This window comes from Panulirus ornatus, chromosome 9 (genome assembly GCF_036320965.1).
Source record: "Panulirus ornatus isolate Po-2019 chromosome 9, ASM3632096v1, whole genome shotgun sequence".
NCBI classification, from domain to species: Eukaryota; Metazoa; Arthropoda; class Malacostraca; order Decapoda; family Palinuridae; genus Panulirus; species Panulirus ornatus.
The window spans coordinates 49019297-49039083 of NC_092232.1; the positions used below are offsets into that span (position 1 = coordinate 49019297).

At 41.2% G+C, this 19787-nt stretch overlaps 1 protein-coding gene across 5 annotated transcripts in view; it reads left to right on the forward strand.

Moving 5' to 3' along the window:
* The window catches only part of LOC139750403 (retinol dehydrogenase 12-like), a 367894-nt gene that overhangs the window by 329902 nt on the left and 18205 nt on the right, over window positions 1–19787 (forward strand). For all 5 annotated transcript variants that reach the window (XM_071665155.1, XM_071665158.1, XM_071665157.1 and 2 more), the window contains exons 4-6: window positions 4920–5031; window positions 8588–8715; window positions 19412–19494. In XM_071665155.1, coding sequence (XP_071521256.1) covers window positions 4920–5031; window positions 8588–8715; window positions 19412–19494 — 323 coding nt within the window. The remainder of the gene's footprint in view (window positions 1–4919; window positions 5032–8587; window positions 8716–19411; window positions 19495–19787) is intronic.

The window sequence follows — 19787 nt, forward strand, 5'->3', positions numbered from 1 at the left end:
CCTCGACCCAAACACCCTATATCTGCCACTCTGTCATCAGACACATTCAACAAACCTTCAAAATACTCATTCCATCTCCTTCTCACATCACCACTACTTGTTATCACCTCCCCATTTGCGCCCTTCACTGAAGTTCCCATTTGCTCCCTTGTCTTACGCACCCTATTTACCTCCTTCCAGAACATCTTTTTATTCTCCCTAAAATTTACTGATAGTCTCTCACCCCAACTCTCATTTGCCCTTTTTTTCACCTCTTGCACCTTTCTCTTGACCTCCTGTCTCTTTCTTTTATACTTCTCCCACTCAATTGCATTTTTTCCCTGCAAAAATCGTCCAAATGCCTCTCTCTTCTCTTTCACTAATACTCTTACGAGACCGGGTTATAGTGATGGGTGATTTGAATGCAAAGGTGAGTAATGTGGCAGTTGAGGGAATAATTGGTATGCATGGGGTGTTCAGTGTTGTAAATGGAAATGGTGAAGAGCTTGTAGATTTATGTGCTGAAAAAGGACTGATGATTGGGAATACCTGGTTTAAAAAGCGAGATATACATAAGTATACTTATGTAAGTAGGAGAGATGGCCAGAGAGCGTTATTGGATTACGTGTTAATTGACAGGCGTGCGAAAGAGAGACTTTTGGATGTTAATGTGCTGAGAGGTGCAACTGGAGGGTTGTCTGATCATTATCTTGTGGAGGCTAAGGTGAAGATTAGTATGGGTTTTCAGAAAAGAGGAGTGAATGTTGGGGTGAAGAAGGTGGTGAGAATAAGTGAGCTTGGGAAGGAGACCTGTGTGGGGAAGTACCAGGAGAGACTGTGTACAGAATGGAAAAAGGTGAGAACAATGGAAGTAAGGGGAGTGGGGGAGGAATGGGATGTATTTAGGGAATCAGTGATGGATTGCGCAAAAGATGCTTGTGGCATGAGAAGAGTGGGAGGTGGGCTGTTTAGAAAGGGTAGTGAGTGGTGGGATGAAGAAGTAAGAGTATTAGTGAAAGAGAAGAGAGAGGCATTTGGACGATTTTTGCAGGGAAAAAATGCAATTGAGTGGGAGAAGTATAAAAGAAAGAGACAGGAGGTCAAGAGAAAGGTGCAAGAGGTGAAAAAAAGGGCAAATGAGAGTTGGGGTGAGAGACTATCAGTAAATTTTAGGGAGAATAAAAAGATGTTCTGGAAGGAGGTAAATAGGGTGCGTAAGACAAGGGAGCAAATGGGAACTTCAGTGAAGGGCGTAAATGGGGAGGTGATAACAAGTAGTGGTGATGTGAGAAGGAGATGGAATGAGTATTTTGAAGGTTTGTTGAATGTGTCTGATGACAGAGTGGCAGATATAGGGTGTTTTGGTCGAGGTGGTGTGCAAAGTGAGAGGGTTAGGGAAAATGATTTGGTAAACAGAGAAGAGGTAGTAAAAGCTTTGCGGAAGATGAAAGCCGGCAAGGCAGCAGGTTTGGATGGTATTGCTGTGGAATTTATTAAAAAAGGGGGTGACTGTATTGTTGACTGGTTGGTAAGGTTATTTAATGTATGTATGACTCATGGTGAGGTGCCTGAGGATTGGCGGAATGCGTGCATAGTGCCATTGTACAAAGGCAAAGGGGATAAGAGTGAGTGCTCAAATTACAGAGGTATAAGTTTGTTGAGTATTCCTGGTAAATTATATGGGAGGGTATTGATTGAGAGGGTGAAGGCATGTACAGAGCATCAGATTGGGGAAGAGCAGTGCGGTTTCAGAAGTGGTAGAGGATGTGTGGATCAGGTGTTTGCTTTGAAGAATGTATGTGAGAAATACTTAGAAAAGCAAATGGATTTGTATGTAGCATTTATGGATCTGGAGAAGGCATATGATAGAGTTGATAGAGATGCTCTGTGGAAGGTATTAAGAATATATGGTGTGGGAGGCAAGTTGTTAGAAGCAGTGAAAAGTTTTTATCGAGGATGTAAGGCATGTGTACGTGTAGGAAGAGAGGAAAGTGATTGGTTCTCAGTGAATGTAGGTTTGCGGCAGGGGTGTGTGATGTCTCCATGGTTGTTTAATTTGTTTATGGATGGGGTTGTTAGGGAGGTGAATGCAAGAGTCCTGGAAAGAGGGGCAAGTATGAAGTCTGTTGGGGATGAGAGAGCCTGGGAAGTGAGTCAGTTGTTGTTCGCTGATGATACAGCGCTGGTGGCTGATTCATGTGAGAAACTGCAGAAGCTGGTGACTGAGTTTGGTAAAGTGTGTGGAAGAAGAAAGTTAAGAGTAAATGTGAATAAGAGCAAGGTTATTAGGTACAGTAGGGTTGAGGGTCAAGTCAATTGGGAGGTAAGTTTGAATGGAGAAAAACTGGAGGAAGTGAAGTGTTTTAGATATCTGGGAGTGGATCTGTCAGCGGATGGAACCATGGAAGCGGAAGTGGATCATAGGGTGGGGGAGGGGGCGAAAATTTTGGGAGCCTTGAAAAATGTGTGGAAGTCGAGAACATTATCTCGGAAAGCAAAAATGGGTATGTTTGAAGGAATAGTGGTTCCAACAATGTTGTATGGTTGCGAGGCGTGGGCTATGGATAGAGTTGTGCGCAGGAGGATGGATGTGCTGGAAATGAGATGTTTGAGGACAATGTGTGGTGTGAGGTGGTTTGATCGAGTAAGTAACGTAAGGGTAAGAGAGATGTGTGGAAATAAAAAGAGCGTGGTTGAGAGAGCAGAAGAGGGTGTTTTGAAATTGTTTGGGCACATGGAGAGAATGAGTGAGGAAAGATTGACCAAGAGGATATATGTGTCGGAGGTGGAGGGAACGAGGAGAAGAGGGAGACCAAATTGGAGGTGGAAAGATGGAGTGAAAAAGATTTTGTGTGATCGGGGCCTGAACATGCAGGAGGGTGTAAGGAGGGCAAGGAATAGAGTGAATTGGAGCGATGTGGTATACAGGGGTTGACGTGCTGTCAGTGGAGTGAATCAAGGCATGTGAGGCGTCTGGGGTGGACCATGGAAAGCTGTGTAGGTATGTATACACGTGTGTGGACATGTGTATGTACATGTGTATGGGGGGGGGGGGTTGGGCCATTTCTTTCGTCTGTTTCCTTGCGCTACCTCGCAGACGCGGGAGACAGCGACAAAGTATAAAAAAAAAAAAAAAAAAAAAATTATTGTTTTTATTAATTTCTTTCATACTTGGCTGCTGTTTCCCATTAGGAACAAACAAAAAAAAGGCCACATCCTCTCACATCCATTCTGTAGCAGTCATGTATAATGCATCAAAACCACAGCTCTTTATACATAACCAGGCATCATGACCCTTTCCATGATTTACCCCGGATGTTTCACATGCACTGGCTCAGTCCAGTGACAGCATGCCAACCCTTTTCATTAACTTCTCAGCTTTGATGTGAACTTTTGTCTGTGGCTGGAGCCTCCAATGTAAAAAAGAAAAAAGAAGATTGTATGGGGACTCTATGTTTTCAAAAGTCTTAGGGTAACTTTTCTTAATTTGATTTTTCCTTTATGAAAAGATGGCTTACCACCATTAGCTCACAAAATTTAGGTTATTCTTTACCAAGAGGGCCAGACCCTTATCTTCTCATTGCTGTCTTGCTTTCCTTGCTACAGAGTATCCTTTGGTACATCTTAAGCACGTCTACCTTTATGTTTACTTTTTCTCACTAATTCCTTTCACATTTGAATGATTTCCTAAATGTAATCTTTAAGCTCCAGTTCCACAATTCTTTGCTAATGCAAGAAAGCAACCTAAAATCTGGAATGTTCCTGAAACTGGCTACTTTAGGTTTAAAGTCCAGCGAAGTGTAAAAACATTCTGCTAAGTCCCAGTAGGCAAAAATTATGTTGATTCTATGTTAAAAGGTCAGAAATCAATGTGAAAATGATGTTGCACACATGCTGGGTTTTCACTTTGATTCCATGCTGGCTTACAGTGTTGATATAACATTGTCTCTTGAACATTGTGTTGACAATATGTCAAATTTATTGAGTGCAACATTTCTATGACACTATGTATTCAGCATGTCTGTTGTATCCATGTCATATCGGTGTTATTTACTGTACTAGTTTGTCAAGTCAGTTTGCAGATTTAATATACATTTACAAAACACATGACATCTGAAATGAAGAAAACTCAGCCTTCAGTCCCTGCAATATAAATAGAAACATCAATAATTTGGTGGGTAAATCTATGCTTTTATTATGTATTTAATCTTTTCTTTCTTTTAAACTATTTGCCATTTCCCGCATTAGCGAGGTAGCTTTAAGAAGAGAGGCCTGGGCCTTTTTTGGAATATCCTCACCTGGCCCCCTCTGTTCCTTCTTTTGGAAAATTAAAAAAAAAAAACGAGAGGGGAGGATTTCCAGCCCCCCGCTCCCTCCCCTTTTAGTCGCCTTCTACGACACGCAGGGAATACGTGGGAAGTATTTAATACTTTGTTCATAATTTCTTGACGTGCTGTGCCAAACAACCCCCAAACTGGAAACTTTGAAAGTGTGGCACGAGTCAGTTCCCAAGCATACCAGATTGGGTTCTCCTACCTGTAATCCATCTTATTTTGTATGTACCTCTTTTGTTTATGTTTTCCTGGTAGTAGATCCTCCCAGTTCTCTATCACTAATATTCTTTGTCCCCTTGTTCTTGTATCATGTTTTGCTCCATCATAACCCTATCCTTCTTAAGCTGAATGTGGTCTTCTTCAACTCCAAATATTATCACTGATTGATATCTTTCTGCTTTGTGATTACAAGTGAGATTGTGAGTGAATGAGTGAGAAAATGCTGTTTGAATGTAAATTGTTAAAGTTCCGTACTTAATGCTGTTCTAGATAAAGATTACTGTGCATTACTCCCTTTTGACTGAAGGAGTACGAATAATGCTCATATATACATAATCAGATTTCGTAGTGTTGTGCTTAACAAAGGTTATTGCATATCCTTATCAGATGAGATTCGGTCCAGCTCAGGAAACAATTTAGTGCTAGTGCGGATGCTGGATACTTCTTCTCTTGCTTCTGTCAGAACTTTTGCCGCCAAAATTCTTGCGGAGGAAGAAAGGTAGGAAAGAGTAGATAGTTATATGTTTCCTTGTAGTTTCTTAGTGCTACCTATGTATCTGTTATCATTATTAGATTCCCAATATCTTGGCATGGATAATGTAATTACATATAGCCTGTAAACTCATTCATACTTGACTCATGCCTGGTATATAAAGTGAAATATGGACTTCAGTACTTATATAAGTGTTTCTGTTTTCTCTTTAAGTAGTACATTAATTTGTCAGTGTGGCTATCACCATTCATACCACCTCCATACACAAAGTGCATCCATTACTTACAATCCTGAATCATTTCACTAGCATCTTCCTCTGAAAAATCCCTAGCCCTTATTAGATCTGCTACATCTATGCATCTCATCTGTAGTGTACCGCTCCTCCATGTATCCTGTACTAGACTGCTATTTATCTTCTTGACCAGCTTATCATCTGCCATTTTCTGCATGTCCATACTGCCTGGAAAGATTTACCCATGTGCCCTTGTAATGATTTCCTCATACCACCCCACCTTCTCGCATCCTCATTCTTCATTCTGTTTTTTCATCTTAATTCCACCTATTTGGAACAACATATTAGCCATCACTGCTGCTCTTAATATTGATCAGTCCTTTCCTATGGGTTTCACTTCCATGTATTGTCATTGGGACAAGTTCTCCTTAAGGCAAGCTTTTTGCACAACGTAACTTAAGTTTTTTTCTCATTCGCCTCCAGTATTTCTGACTTGCATGAGTCAAGTTTCAATGCTTTCAGCTTCAGCTATCCCACTGCCATTTGTACTAAACTTTATTCTTAAGCTTTTAAACTCATCCATGATCAGATACTCTGAACCTTGTTTAGAAAATGATAGCACCTTTCTTTTATTAACATTTGCTTTCACTATCCTACTCTCACCTATGGCATATCATTCAATCCAACTTTTCCTCGGATTTAGTGAACAGCACAGCATCACCTACTCATAACATCTGCGATATCTTCCTTCTGATTGTTTATTGTTATCATAAGAAAGTTATCCCACCTTGCTTTCATCTCACTCAGTACTTCACCCAAAATCTCAATCGATAACCATCGTGACATCAAACAACTTGACTCCCTCTCGTATTTGTTTGAGATTGCTCACTCATACCACTTTTACCCAAGTCACGTTTTGCTTCCATTATAAAAACCCTGTGCAGAATTTGAATCTTTCTTGTACATGAACATCATTTAGAGTTGTCATTGAACTATGCTTAGGGCAAATTTGAGAACTTTTAATCATATTTTCCAGATGTAATATGAACCAAGTTCATTTCTATGATGCCATTGAAACATCCATCTTAAAGGTACAGCATTTTGAAGACATGTGCAGGAGTGTTTCATATGTAAACTGTATGAAGGTAATTGTTATTTGACCTTATGGCATTGGATTGACCATGGAGAGGTAAAAGAACATGCAAGTAATTGTGCTGCCGTCATGTGTAATGCATGCAAAATGAAATGCTCACAGGACACTTCCCCAGAGAGAAAATTTTTTCATACTTCAAAACTTACAATTTTCTCCATGGTCTGTTGTCCCATAAGTCATAAGAGCATACTAGCATTTAGGAGGAGGAGTAGAGAAAAACTTCTTTCATGATTGATTGCCATTTCTCACGTTAACTTGTAGCACCAAGAACAGATGAAGGAAGACCACTTCCCACGCATCCATTTTCTAGCTGTCATGTGCAATGCCCTGAAACCACAGCTCCCTATCCACAACTAGACCTCACAGTCCATTGACTCCATTATACCACATCATTCCAGTTCACTCTATCCCTTTCACACCTTTTACCCCCTGCATGTTCAGACTCCAATCGCTCAAAATCTTTTTCGCTCCCTTCTTCCACCTCCACTTTTGTCTCCCTGTTTACCATGTTCCCTCCACTTCTCACACATAGATCCTCTTTTTTAAACTTTCTTTACTGATTGTCTCAATATGTCCAAACCATTTCAAGAATTCTTTGGTGTTGATTGTCATTTAAAAACTCAGAAGTTTTCTGTTTCTTCCCCAACCAAAATATGTAAGTGCTTTTATCTCATATCTGTTAAAGGTGTACAGGTCTTCTATGTAAATTTTCATCTCCATTGTTTAGATAAAAACTTAAAACCAGTCATTCATAGGTAAAATTTGATGTCCCTCAATCTGAGTGCTACACTTAAAACCAGTCATTCATAGGTAAAATTTAAAGCCCATCAGTTTGAGTGCAACAACCTTTTATGTATGAACTTTTGAACTCTGGCCCATGTTTATTACTATCAGAATTCTTTTTGTGACAATGCAGGTTGCGTATCAGAACCAGAAGTGTTTTGAATTTTGGAGTATTTGCATAAACTTGATGAGATATCTTGGGGATGGGACCCAAATCTAAACACAAAATCCATTCATGTTTCATGTACACCTTATACACATAGCCTGAAGGTAACGTATACAATATTGTTAATAATTTTGCACATGAAACAAATTTTGTGTAACACTGAACCATCAGAAAGCTAAGGTGCCACAACCTCAGCTGCTCATGTGGACAATCTACGGTTGTTTGCCATCACTTTCATTCCTGACTGGATTTATATGCCACTGATATGCAATCATTTTCTTACACTTATTCACACATAAGTGCTTAACAGTAAAAAGAATATGAAATGCCATTAATACAATGAAAAAATAATGTGTTTAGGGTAACTTGTAACGTCATGTCACTGCTCAAAAAGTTTTGGATTTTCGGATTAGGGATGCTCAACCTGTATGAGTGAAAGAAGAGAAGAGGTCACATTTTGTCTTGGGCATATCACAAGCCTTTGGATCATTTGGATTGCTTCTTTATTCTTTCATTCATAAAAATTTCATTCATATTACGATTATTATGTCTTATTATGGTGATGACTAATTTTTCTATTCTGATATCCCCAAGATGTGCCATATTTATATTCATCAGTTGGTGAAAATATCTTTGTAATTTGTAATGTGTTGCTGCATTTCACATATGATGGCTGTAGCCAGTTGAAAAGTTTCATGATTTGTATTTTGGATTTTCATGCCTGGACTCATTTTTCTTGGTTCTATTGATTTAACTGTCTAAACTCAGATGAGTTTAGATAGTACCTTTGAATAGTACCTATACTATAGTGTTTTAAAGATTTAAGATTTTGGAACTGCAGGTGCCTAGATTTATCCACTTTTTATTCTTCACATTTTTTTAACATTTCATTTTATTTTATATTTATGATACTTAACTACCGTCTCCCATGTGGACGAGGTAGCACAAGGAAAATAGACGAGGAAATGGCCCAACCCACCCACATACACATGTGGATACATAAACACCCATCCATTCCTGTCGTCACCCCACCACACATGAAATAGCATCTCCCTCCCCCTCCTCCTCTTCCTCCTCCAGAGAGGCAGTGCCAGGAACAGATAAAGAAGGCCACATTCGTTCACAGTCTCTAGCTGTCATGTGTAATGCTGTGAAATTCTTGGGCAAATTTTCTCTAAGATTTGATGCAAAGCTGTTTAATTATAGTTTCATAAATTTCTCATTGCAGACTAGATGTGTTGATCCTAAATGCTGGCAGAGGAACGACGAATAAGAAAACTATGACTTCAGATGGCTTTGAACTTACCATGGCAACTAACCATTTTGGACACTTCCTCCTTGCCAACCTGTTATTAGGTCAGGATACCATCATATGAATTGTTATTAAAATGAATGAGAGAAAATGCTTTTAAGCTGTAGAATTATACAGAAAACATTTTATCGTCTTTTCCAGTAAAACTTTTGTCAGCATTTATCTGACTTCACTATGAGCGACACTTGTTTCTTTATATTTTACTATACAGTTCAAAACACTACAACATAAGCACTTAATCCTGATATGTACTTCATAAGAAATTAGATTTTACTTAAGGTTTTTGAGCATGAGTATTTTGGCTTACTTAATTGTTAAAAATTTTTTGCATGGTAATGAAAAGTAAATGGAAATAATTTGAACATATACTAGATGATATATTGTGAGTGTTACAGGTAAAACCTTTATGTGATTTTAAGCTGATCTTTTTTCCCAAAAAAGTGAATGGATGGCTAGTTGCATTATTGGAAATTTCCATCCATTTTACAATGCCTGGGAACAGAATGAAGAAAAGCAGTTTTCAGGCAAGCATTTACCTTTATTCTGCTCCCTTAGTCTTCTAACAGTCTTCTAGTTCTGTTTTCATCACATGACAATTCAAAGCTTCCTGCTTCTGTTTAAAATTCTAGGTGCTTTTGCTTCAATTATATCCATGGAGCTTATTAACAGTCTACTGCTATGACTGGAAAATTATCACACATCTCACTTGCCCACAGAACTTCAAAGATAGTGTATATATATGTCATCTGGGCTTGTTACCAAATATTATTTTTATTTTTTTTTTTATTATACTTTGTCGCTGTCTCCCGCGTTTGCGAGGTAGCGCAAGGAAACAGACGAAAGAAATGGCCCAACCCCCCCCCATTACACATGTATATACATACGTCCACACACGCAAATATACATACCTACACAGCTTTCCATGGTTTACCCCAGACGCTTCACATGCCTTGATTCAATCCACTGACAGCACGTCAACCCCGGTATACCACATCGCTCCAATTCACTTTATTCCTTGCCCTCCTTTCACCCTCCTGCATGTTCAGGCCCCGATCACACAAAATCTTTTTCACTCCATCTTTCCACCTCCAATTTGGTCTCCCTCTTCTCCTTGCTCCCTCCACCTCCGACACATATATCCTCTTGGTCAATCTTTCCTCACTCATTCTCTCCATGTGCCCAAACCACTTCAAAACACCCTCTTCTGCTCTCTCAACCACGCTCTTTTTATTTCCACACATCTCTCTTACCCTTACGTTACTCACTCGATCAAACCACCTCACACCACACATTGTCCTCAAACATCTCATTTCCAGCACATCCATCCTCCTGCGCACAACTCTATCCATAGCCCACGCCTCGCAACCATACAACATTGTTGGAACCACTATTCCTTCAAACATACCCATTTTTGCTTTCCGAGATAATGTTCTCGACTTCCACACATTCTTCAAGGCCCCCAGAATTTTCGCCCCCTCCCCCACCCTATGATCCACTTCCGCTTCCATGGTTCCATCCGCTGCCAGATCCACTCCCAGATATCTAAAACACTTCACTTCCTCCAGTTTTTCTCCATTCAAACTCACCTCCCAATTGACTTGACCCTCAACCCTACTGTACCTAACCTTGCTCTTATTCACATTTACTCTTAACTTTCTTCTTCCACACACTTTACCAAACTCAGTCACCAGCTTCTGCAGTTTCTCACATGAATCAGCCACCAGTGCTGTATCATCAGCGAACAACAACTGACTCACTTCCCAAGCTCTCTCATCCCCAACAGACTTCATACTTGCCCCTCTTTCCAAAACTCTTGCATTTACCTCCCTAACAACCCCATCCATAAACAAATTAAACAACCATGGAGACATCACACACCCCTGCCGCAAACCTACATTCACTGAGAACCAATCACTTTCCTCTCTTCCTACACGTACACATGCCTTACATCCTCGATAAAAACTTTTCACTGCTTCTAACAACTTGCCTCCCACACCATATATTCTTAATACCTTCCACAGAGCATCTCTATCAACTCTATCATATGCCTTCTCCAGATCCATAAATGCTACATACAAATCCATTTGCTTTTCTAAGTATTTCTCACATACATTCTTCAAAGCAAACACCTGATCCACACATCCTCTACCACTTCTGAAACCACACTGCTCTTCCCCAATCTGATGCTCTGTACATGCCTTCACCCTCTCAATCAATACCCTCCCATATAATTTACCAGGAATACTCAACAAACTTATACCTCTGTAATTTGAGCACTCACTCTTATCCCCTTTGCCTTTGTACAATGGCACTATGCATGCATTCCGCCAATCCTCAGGCACCTCACCATGAGTCATACATACATTAAATAACCTTATCAACCAGTCAACAATACAGTCACCCCCTTTTTTAATAAATTCCACTGCAATACCATCCAAACCTGCTGCCTTGCCGGCTTTCATCTTCCGCAAAGCTTTCACTACCTCTTCTCTGTTTACCAAATCATTTTCCCTAACCCTCTCACTTTGCACACCACCTCGACCAAAACACCCTATATCTGCCACTCTATCATCAAACACATTCAACAAACCTTCAAAATACTCACTCCATCTCCTTCTCACATCACCACTACTTGTTATCACCTCCCCATTTGCGCCCTTCACTGAAGTTCCCATTTGCTCCCTTGTCTTACGCACTTTATTTACCTCCTTCCAGAACATCTTTTCATTCTCCCTAAAATTTAATGATACTCTCTCACCCCAACTCTCATTTGCCCTTTTTTTCACCTCTTGCACCTTTCTCTTGACCTCCTGTCTCTTTCTTTTATACATCTCCCACTCAATTGCATTTTTTCCCTGCAAAAATCGTCCATATGCCTCTCTCTTCTCTTTCATAAACACCCACACACACACTTATACATACCTATATACTGCAACGTATGCATACATATACATACCCAGACATAGGAGGTAAGGGGAGTGGGGGAGGAATGGAATGTATTTAGGGAAGCAGTGATGGCTTGCGCAAAAGATGCTTGCGGCATGAGAAGCGTGGGAGGAGGGTTGATTAGAAAGGGTAGTGAGTGGTGGGATGAAGAAGTAAGATTATTAGTGAAAGAGAAGAGAGAGGCATTTGGACAATTTTTACATGGAAAAAATGCAAATGAGTGGGAGATGTATAAAAGAAAGAGGCACGAGGTCAAGAGAAAGGTGCAAGAGGTGAAAAAGAGGGCAAATGAGAGTTGGGGTGAGAGAGTATCATTAAATTTTAGGGAGAATAAAAAGATGTTCTGGAAGGAGGTAAATAAAGTGCGTAAGACAAGGGAGCAAATGGGAACTTCAGTGAAGGGCGCAAATGGGGAGGTGATAACAAGTAGTGGTGATGTGAGAAGGAGATGGAGTGAGTATTTTGAAGGTTTGTTGAATGTGTTTGATGATAGAGTGGCAGATATAGGGTGTTTTGGTCGAGGTGGTGTGCAAAGTGAGAGGGTTAGGGAAAATGATTTGGTAAACAGAGAAGAGGTAGTGAAAGCTTTGCGGAAGATGAAAGCCGGCAAGGCAGCAGGTTTGGATGGTATTGCAGTGGAATTTATTAAAAAAGGGGGTGACTGTATTGTTGACTGGTTGGTAAGGTTATTTAATGTATGTATGACTCATGGTGAGGTGCCTGAGGATTGGCGGAATGCGTGCATAGTGCCATTGTACAAAGGCAAAGGGGATAAGAGTGAGTGCTCAAATTACAGAGGTATAAGTTTGTTGAGTATTCCTGGTAAATTATATGGGAGGGTATTGATTGAGAGGGTGAAGGCATGTACAGAGCATCAGATTGGGGAAGAGCAGTGTGGTTTCAGAAGTGGTAGAGGATGTGTGGATCAGGTGTTTGCTTTGAAGAATGTATGTGAGAAATACTTAGAAAAGCAAATGGATTTGTATGTAGCATTTATGGATCTGGAGAAGGCATATGATAGAGTTGATAGAGATGCTCTGTGGAAGGTACTAAGAATATATGGTGTGGGAGGCAAGTTGTTAGAAGCAGTGAAAAGTTTTTATCGAGGATGTAAGGCATGTGTACGTGTAGGAAGAGAGGAAAGTGATTGGTTCTCAGTGAATGTAGGTTTGCGGCAGGGGTGTGTGATGTCTCCATGGTTGTTTAATTTGTTTATGGATGGGGTTGTTAGGGAGGTGAATGCAAGAGTTTTGGAAAGAGGGGCAAGTATGAAGTCTGTTGGGGATGAGAGAGCTTGGGAAGTGAGTCAGTTGTTGTTCGCTGATGATACAGCACTGGTGGCTGATTCATGTGAGAAACTGCAGAAGCTGGTGACTGAGTTTGGTAAAGTGTGTGGAAGAAGAAAGTTAAGAGTAAATGTGAATAAGAGCAAGGTTATTAGGTACAGTAGGGTTGAGGGTCAAGTCAATTGGGAGGTGAGTTTGAATGGAGAAAAACTGGAGGAAGTGAAGTGTTTTAGATATCTGGGAGTGGATCTGGCAGCGGATGGAACCATGGAAGTGGAAGTGAATCATAGGGTGGGGGAGGGGGCCTTGAAGAATGTGTGGAAGTCGAGAACATTATCTCAGAAAGCAAAAATGGGTATGTTTGAAGGAATAGTGGTTCCAACAATGTTGTATGGTTGCGAGGCGTGGGCTATGGATAGAGTTGTGCGCAGGAGGGTGGATGTGCTGGAAATGAGATGATTGAGGACAATATGTGGTGTGAGGTGGTTTGATCGAGTAAGTAATGTAAGGGTAAGAGAGATGTGTGGAAATAAAAAGAGTGTGGTTGAGAGAGCAGAAGAGGGTGTTTTGAAATGGTTTGGGCACATGGAGAGAATGAGTGAGGAAAGATTGACCAAGAGGATATATGTGTCGGAAGTGGAGGGAACGAGGAGAAGTGGGAGACCAAATTGGAGGTGGAAAGATGGAGTGAAAAAGATTTTGAGTGATCGGGGCCTGAACATGCAGGAGGGTGAAAGGCGGGCAAGGAATAGAGTAAATTGGATCGATGCGGTATACCGGGGTCGACGTGCTGTCAATGGATTGAATCAGGGCATGTAAAGCGTCTGGGGTAAACCATGGAAAGTTGTGTGGGGCCTGGATGTGGAAAGGGAGCTGTGGTTTCAGGCATTATTGCATAACAGCTAGAGACTGAGTGTGAATGAATGGGGCCTTTGTTGTCTTTTCCTAGCGCTATCTCGCACACATGAGGGGGGAGGGGGATGTTATTCCATGTGTGGCGAGGTGGTGATGGGAATGAATAAAGGCAGACAGTATGAATTATGTAGATGTGTATATATGTATATGTCTGTGTGAGTATATATATGTGTACATTGAGATGTATAGGTATGTATATTTGCGTGTGGACGTGTATGTATATACATGTGTATGGGGGTGGGTTGGGCCATTTCTTTCGTCTGTTTCCTTGCGCTACCTTGCAAACGCGGGAGACAGCGACAAAGCAAAATAAAATAAGATATAAACGCCCACAAACACACTTATACATACCTATATACTTCAACGTATACATACATATACATACCCAGACATATATATATACACATGTACACTTGTACATATCCATACTTGCTGCCTTCATCCATTCCCATCACCACCCCGCCACAGATGAAATGGCACCCCCCTCCCCCCACATGTGCACAATGCAGCAACAGGAAAAGACAACAAAGGCCACATTTGTTCACACACTCAGTCTCTATCTTTCATGTGTAATGCATGGAACCACAGCCCCCTTTCCATATCCAGGCCTCACAAAACTTTCCATGGTTTACCCCAGACGATTCACATGCCCTGGTTCAATCCATTGACAGCATGTCGACCTCAGTGTACCACATCATTCCAATTCAGTCTATTCCTTGCACACCCTTCACCCTCCTGTATCTTCAGGCCCCAATCACTCAAAATCTTTTTCACTCCATCCTTCCACCTGCAGTTTGGTCTCCCACTTCTCATTCCCTCCACCTCTGACATATATCCTCTTGGTCAATCTTTCCTCACTCATTCTCTCCATGTGACCAAACCATTTCAATACACCCTCTTCTGCTCTCTCCACCACACTCTTTTTATTACCACACATCTCTCTTACCCTTTCATTACTTACTGGATCAAACCTCCTCACACCACATATTGTCCTCAAACATCTCATTTCCAACACATCCACCCTCCTCCATACAACCCTATCTATAGCCCACACCTCGCAACCATATAACATTGTTGGAACCACTATTCCTTCAAACATACCCATTTTTGCTCTCCAACATAATGTTGTCGCCATACACACATTCTTCAACACTCCCAGAACCTTTGCCTCCTCCCCACCCAGTGACTCACTTCTGCTTCCATGGTTCCATCCATTGCCAAATCCACTCCCAGATATCAAAATAAAATATTTCACTTCCTCCAGTTTTTCTTCAGTCAAACTTATTTATTTATTTATTTTGCTTTGTCGCTGTCTACGCGTTAGCGAGGTAGCGCAAGGAAACAGACGAAAGAATGGCCCAACCCACCCACATACACATGTATATACATACACGTCCACACGCAAATATGCATACCGATACATCTCAGTGTACACATATATGTATACACACAGACATATACATATATACACATGTACATAATTCATACTGTCTGCCTTTATTCATTCCCATCGCCACCTCGCCACACATAGAATAACAGCCCCCTCCCCCCTCATGTGTGCGAGGTAGCTCTAGGAAAAGACAACAAAGGCCCCATTCGTTCACACTCAGTCTCTAGCTGTCATGTAATAATGCACCGAAACCACAGCTCCCTTTCCACATCCAGGCCCCACAGAACTTTCCATGGTTTACACCAGATGCTTCACATGCCCTGGTTCAATCCATTGACAGCACGTTGACCCCGGTATACCGCATCGATCCAATTTACTCTATTCCTTGCACGCCTTTCACCCTCCTGCATGCTCAGGCCCTGATCACTCAAAATCTTTTTCACTCCATCTTTCCACCTCCAATTTGGTCTCCCACTTCTCCTTGTTCCCTCCACCTCTGACACATATATCCTCTTGGTCAATCTTTCCTCACTCATTCTCTCCATGTGCCCAAACCATTTCAAAACACCCTCTTCTGCTCTCTCAACCATACTCTTTTTATTTCCACACATCTCTCTCACCCTTACATTACTTACTCGATCAAACCACCTCACACCACATGTTGTCCTCAAACATCTCATTTCCAGCACATCCACCCTCCTCCGCACAACTCTCCATAGCCCACACCTCGCAACCATACAACATTGTTGGAACCACTATTCCTTCAAACATACCCATTTTTGCTCTCCGAGATAATGTTCTCAACTTCCAAACATTCTTCGAGGCTTCCAGAATTTTCGCCCCCTCCCCCACCCTATGATTCACTTCCGCTTCCATGGTTCCATCCGCTGCCAGACCCACTCCCAGATATCTAAAACACTGTACTTCCTCCAGTTTTTCTCCATTCAAACATACCTCCCAGTTGACTTGACCCTCAACCCTACTGTACCTAATAACCTTGCTCTTATTCACATTTACTCTTAAATTTCTTCTTTCACACACTTTACCAAACTCAGTCACCAGCTTCTGCAGTTTCTCACATCAATCAGCCACCAGTGCTGTATCATCAGCAAACAACAACTGACTCACTTCCCAAGCTCTCTCATCCACAACAGACTGCATACTTGCCCCTCTTTCCAAAACTCTTGCATTCACCTCCCTAACAACCCCATCCATAAACAAATTAAACAACCATGGAGACATCACACACCCCAGCCACAAACCTACATTCACTGAGAACCAATCACTTTCCTCTCTTCCTACACGTACACATGCCTTACATCCTCGATAAAAACTTTTCACTGCTTCTAACAACTTGCCTCCCACACCATATATTCTTAGTACCTTCCACAGAGCATCTCTATCAACTCTATCATATGCCTTCTCCAGATCCATAAATGCTACATACAAATCCATTTGCTTTTCTAAGTATTTCTCACATACATTCTTCAAAGCAAACACTTGATCCGTACATCCTTTACCACTTCTGAAACCACACTGCTCTTCCCCAATCTGATGCTCTGTACCTGCCTTCACCCTCTCAATCAGTACCCTCCCATATAATTTTCTAGGAATACTCAACAAACTTATACCTCTGTAATTTGAGCACTCACTCTTATCCCCTTTGCCTTTGTACAATGGCACTATGCAAGCATTCCGCCAATCCTCAGGCACCTCACCATGAATCATACATACATTAAATAACCTTACCAACCAGTCAACATTACAGTCACCCCCTTTTTTAATAAATTCCACTGCAATACCATCCAAACCTGCTTCCTTGCCGGCTTTCATCTTCCGCAAAGCTTTTACTACCTCATCTCTGTTTACCAAATCATTTTCCCAAACCCTCTCACTTTGCACACCACCTCGACCAAAACACCCTATATCTGCCACTCTATCATCAAACACATTCAACAAACCTTCAAAATATCACTCCATCTCCTTCTCACATCACCACTACTTGTTATCACCTCCCCATTTGCCCCCTTCACTGAAGTTCCCATTTGCTCCCTTGTCTTACGCACTTTATTTACCTCCTTCCAAAACATCTTTTTATTCTCCCTAAAATTTTATGATACTGTCTCACCCCAACTCTCATTTGCCCTCTTTTTCACCTCTTGCACCTTTCTCTTGACCTCCTGTCTCTTTCTTTTATACATCTCCCAGTCGTTTGCATTTTTTCCCTGCAAAAATCGTCCAAATGCCTCTCTCTTCTCTTTCACTAATAATCTTACTTCTTCATCCCACCACTCACTACCCTTTCTAATCAACCCACCTCCTATGCTTCTCATGCCACATGCATCTTTTGCGCAAGCCATCACTGCCTCCCTAAATACATCCCATTCCTCCCCCACTCCCCTTTTGTCTTTTGTTCTCACCTTTTTCCATTCTGTACTCAGTCTCGCCTGGTACTTCCTCACACAAGTCTCCTTCCCAAGCTCACTTACTCTCACCACTCTCTTCACCCCAACATTCTCTCTTCTTTTCTGAAAACCCATACAAATCTTCACCTTAGCCTCCACAAGATAATGATCAGACATCCCTCCAGTTGCACCTCTCAGCACATTAACATCTAAAAGTCTCTCTTTTGCGCGCCTATCAATTAACACGTAATCCAATAATGCTCTCTGGCCATCTCTCCTACTTACACATGTATACTTATGTATATCTCTCTTTTTAAACCAAGTATTCCCAATCACCAGTCCTTTTTCAGCACATAAATCTACAAGCTCTTCACCATTTCCATTTACAACACTGAACACCCCATGTATACCAATTATTCCCTCAACTGCCACATTACTCACCTTTGCATTCAAATCACCCGTCACTATAACCTGGTCTTGTACATCAAAACCACTAACACACTCATTCAGCTGCTCCCAAAACACTTGCCTCTCATGATCTTTCTTCTCATGCCCAGGTGCATATGCACCAATAATCACCCATCTCTCTCCATCAACTTTCAGTTTTACCCACATCAATCTAGAATTTACTTTCTTACACTCTGTCACATACTTCCACAACTCCTGTTTCAGGAGTAGTGCTACTCCTTCCCTTGCTCTTGTCCTCTCACTAACCCCTGACTTTACTCCCAAGACATTCCCAAACCACTCTTCCCCTTTACCCTTGAGCTTCGTTTCACTCAGAGCCAAAACATCCAGGTTTCTTTCCTCAAACATACTACCTATCTCTCCTTTTTTCTCATCTTGGTTACATCCACACACATTTAGACACCCCAATCTGAGCCTTCGAGGAGGATGAGCACTCCCTGCGTGACTCCTTCTGTTTCCCCTTTTAGAAAGTTAAAATACAAGGAGGGGAGGGTTTCTGGTCCCCCGCTCCCGTCACCCCAATCTGAGCCTTCGAGGAGGATGAGCACTCCCTGCGTGACTCCTTCTGTTTCCCCTTTTAGAAAGTTAAAATACAAGGAGGGGAGGGTTTCTGGTCCCCCGCTCCCGTCCCCTTTAGTCACCTTCTACGACACGCGAGGAATGCGTGGGAAGTATTCTTTCTCCCCTATCCCCTATCCTCCCAATTAACTTGTCCCTCAACTCTACTGAATATAGTAACCTTGCTCTTATTCACATTTACTTTCAAGTTTATTCTTTTACACACACTACCAAACTCAGTCACCAACTTTTGCAGTTTCTCACCCGAATCAGCCATCAAACATTTTACTGTTCATTTTCCAAAAAAGTGATTCAGTGTTTGGATGGTGGATAGAGCAAGGAACAAGAAAAATAGAAAGGTATAATGGTAATTGAATGTGAATAGGTAAAGCAGATGAGGAAAGCAGGTAAGAAATGTGAATTTGAGTGGAAGTAGCTACCCAGGATTACTAAAAGTTATTATAGATGAACAGGGATGCATTATCAGTGTGGAATGGCTCACTCAGCAAAAGAATTTATTCATATTCACAGAACTCTATGGTAGAGGCTTTACGTATGTCACCTTACTGCCTACCAAGATTAATCCTTTAGATTGATAAGGGTTACAGTGTTAGAGGATGATGATGAATACGAGTATAAATGGTGTAGAAATTATGGAAAATGTGCTTGTTTTGACCTTTTTCTGTTCCTCTCAATATTTTCTAGTGTTGTCTTTAGTTTTAGTAGGAAATATCTGTGAATAACAGGCAAAAATATTTTTGACTCTTTATAGGATTGCTGAAAGAAAGTAGTCCCAGCCGAGTGGTGGTGACTGCATCGATGGCACATAACTCTCTTAAGAAATTAGACCCAAAGGTGGGTGATTGGATCCTGTATGTGTTATAATGAAGAATAGGAAACAAGTAAAGCCATTTGTATTGCAACTCACGTCAGCATATAGATGCATTTTTACTGTTAGATAGTAGCTTACTGTCACCATATATTTACTTTTAGATTGTCACACAAAGATTTTGGAGTGGTTCTTTGAGGGTAGATGTGACGTTGTTATTTACGTTTATGCACTTTGAAACTACAGAATAACACTAATGTAGTTTGAGTACTAGCTGATACTGTACTAAAAAGATAATTACCTCTTTTTTACCTGGATG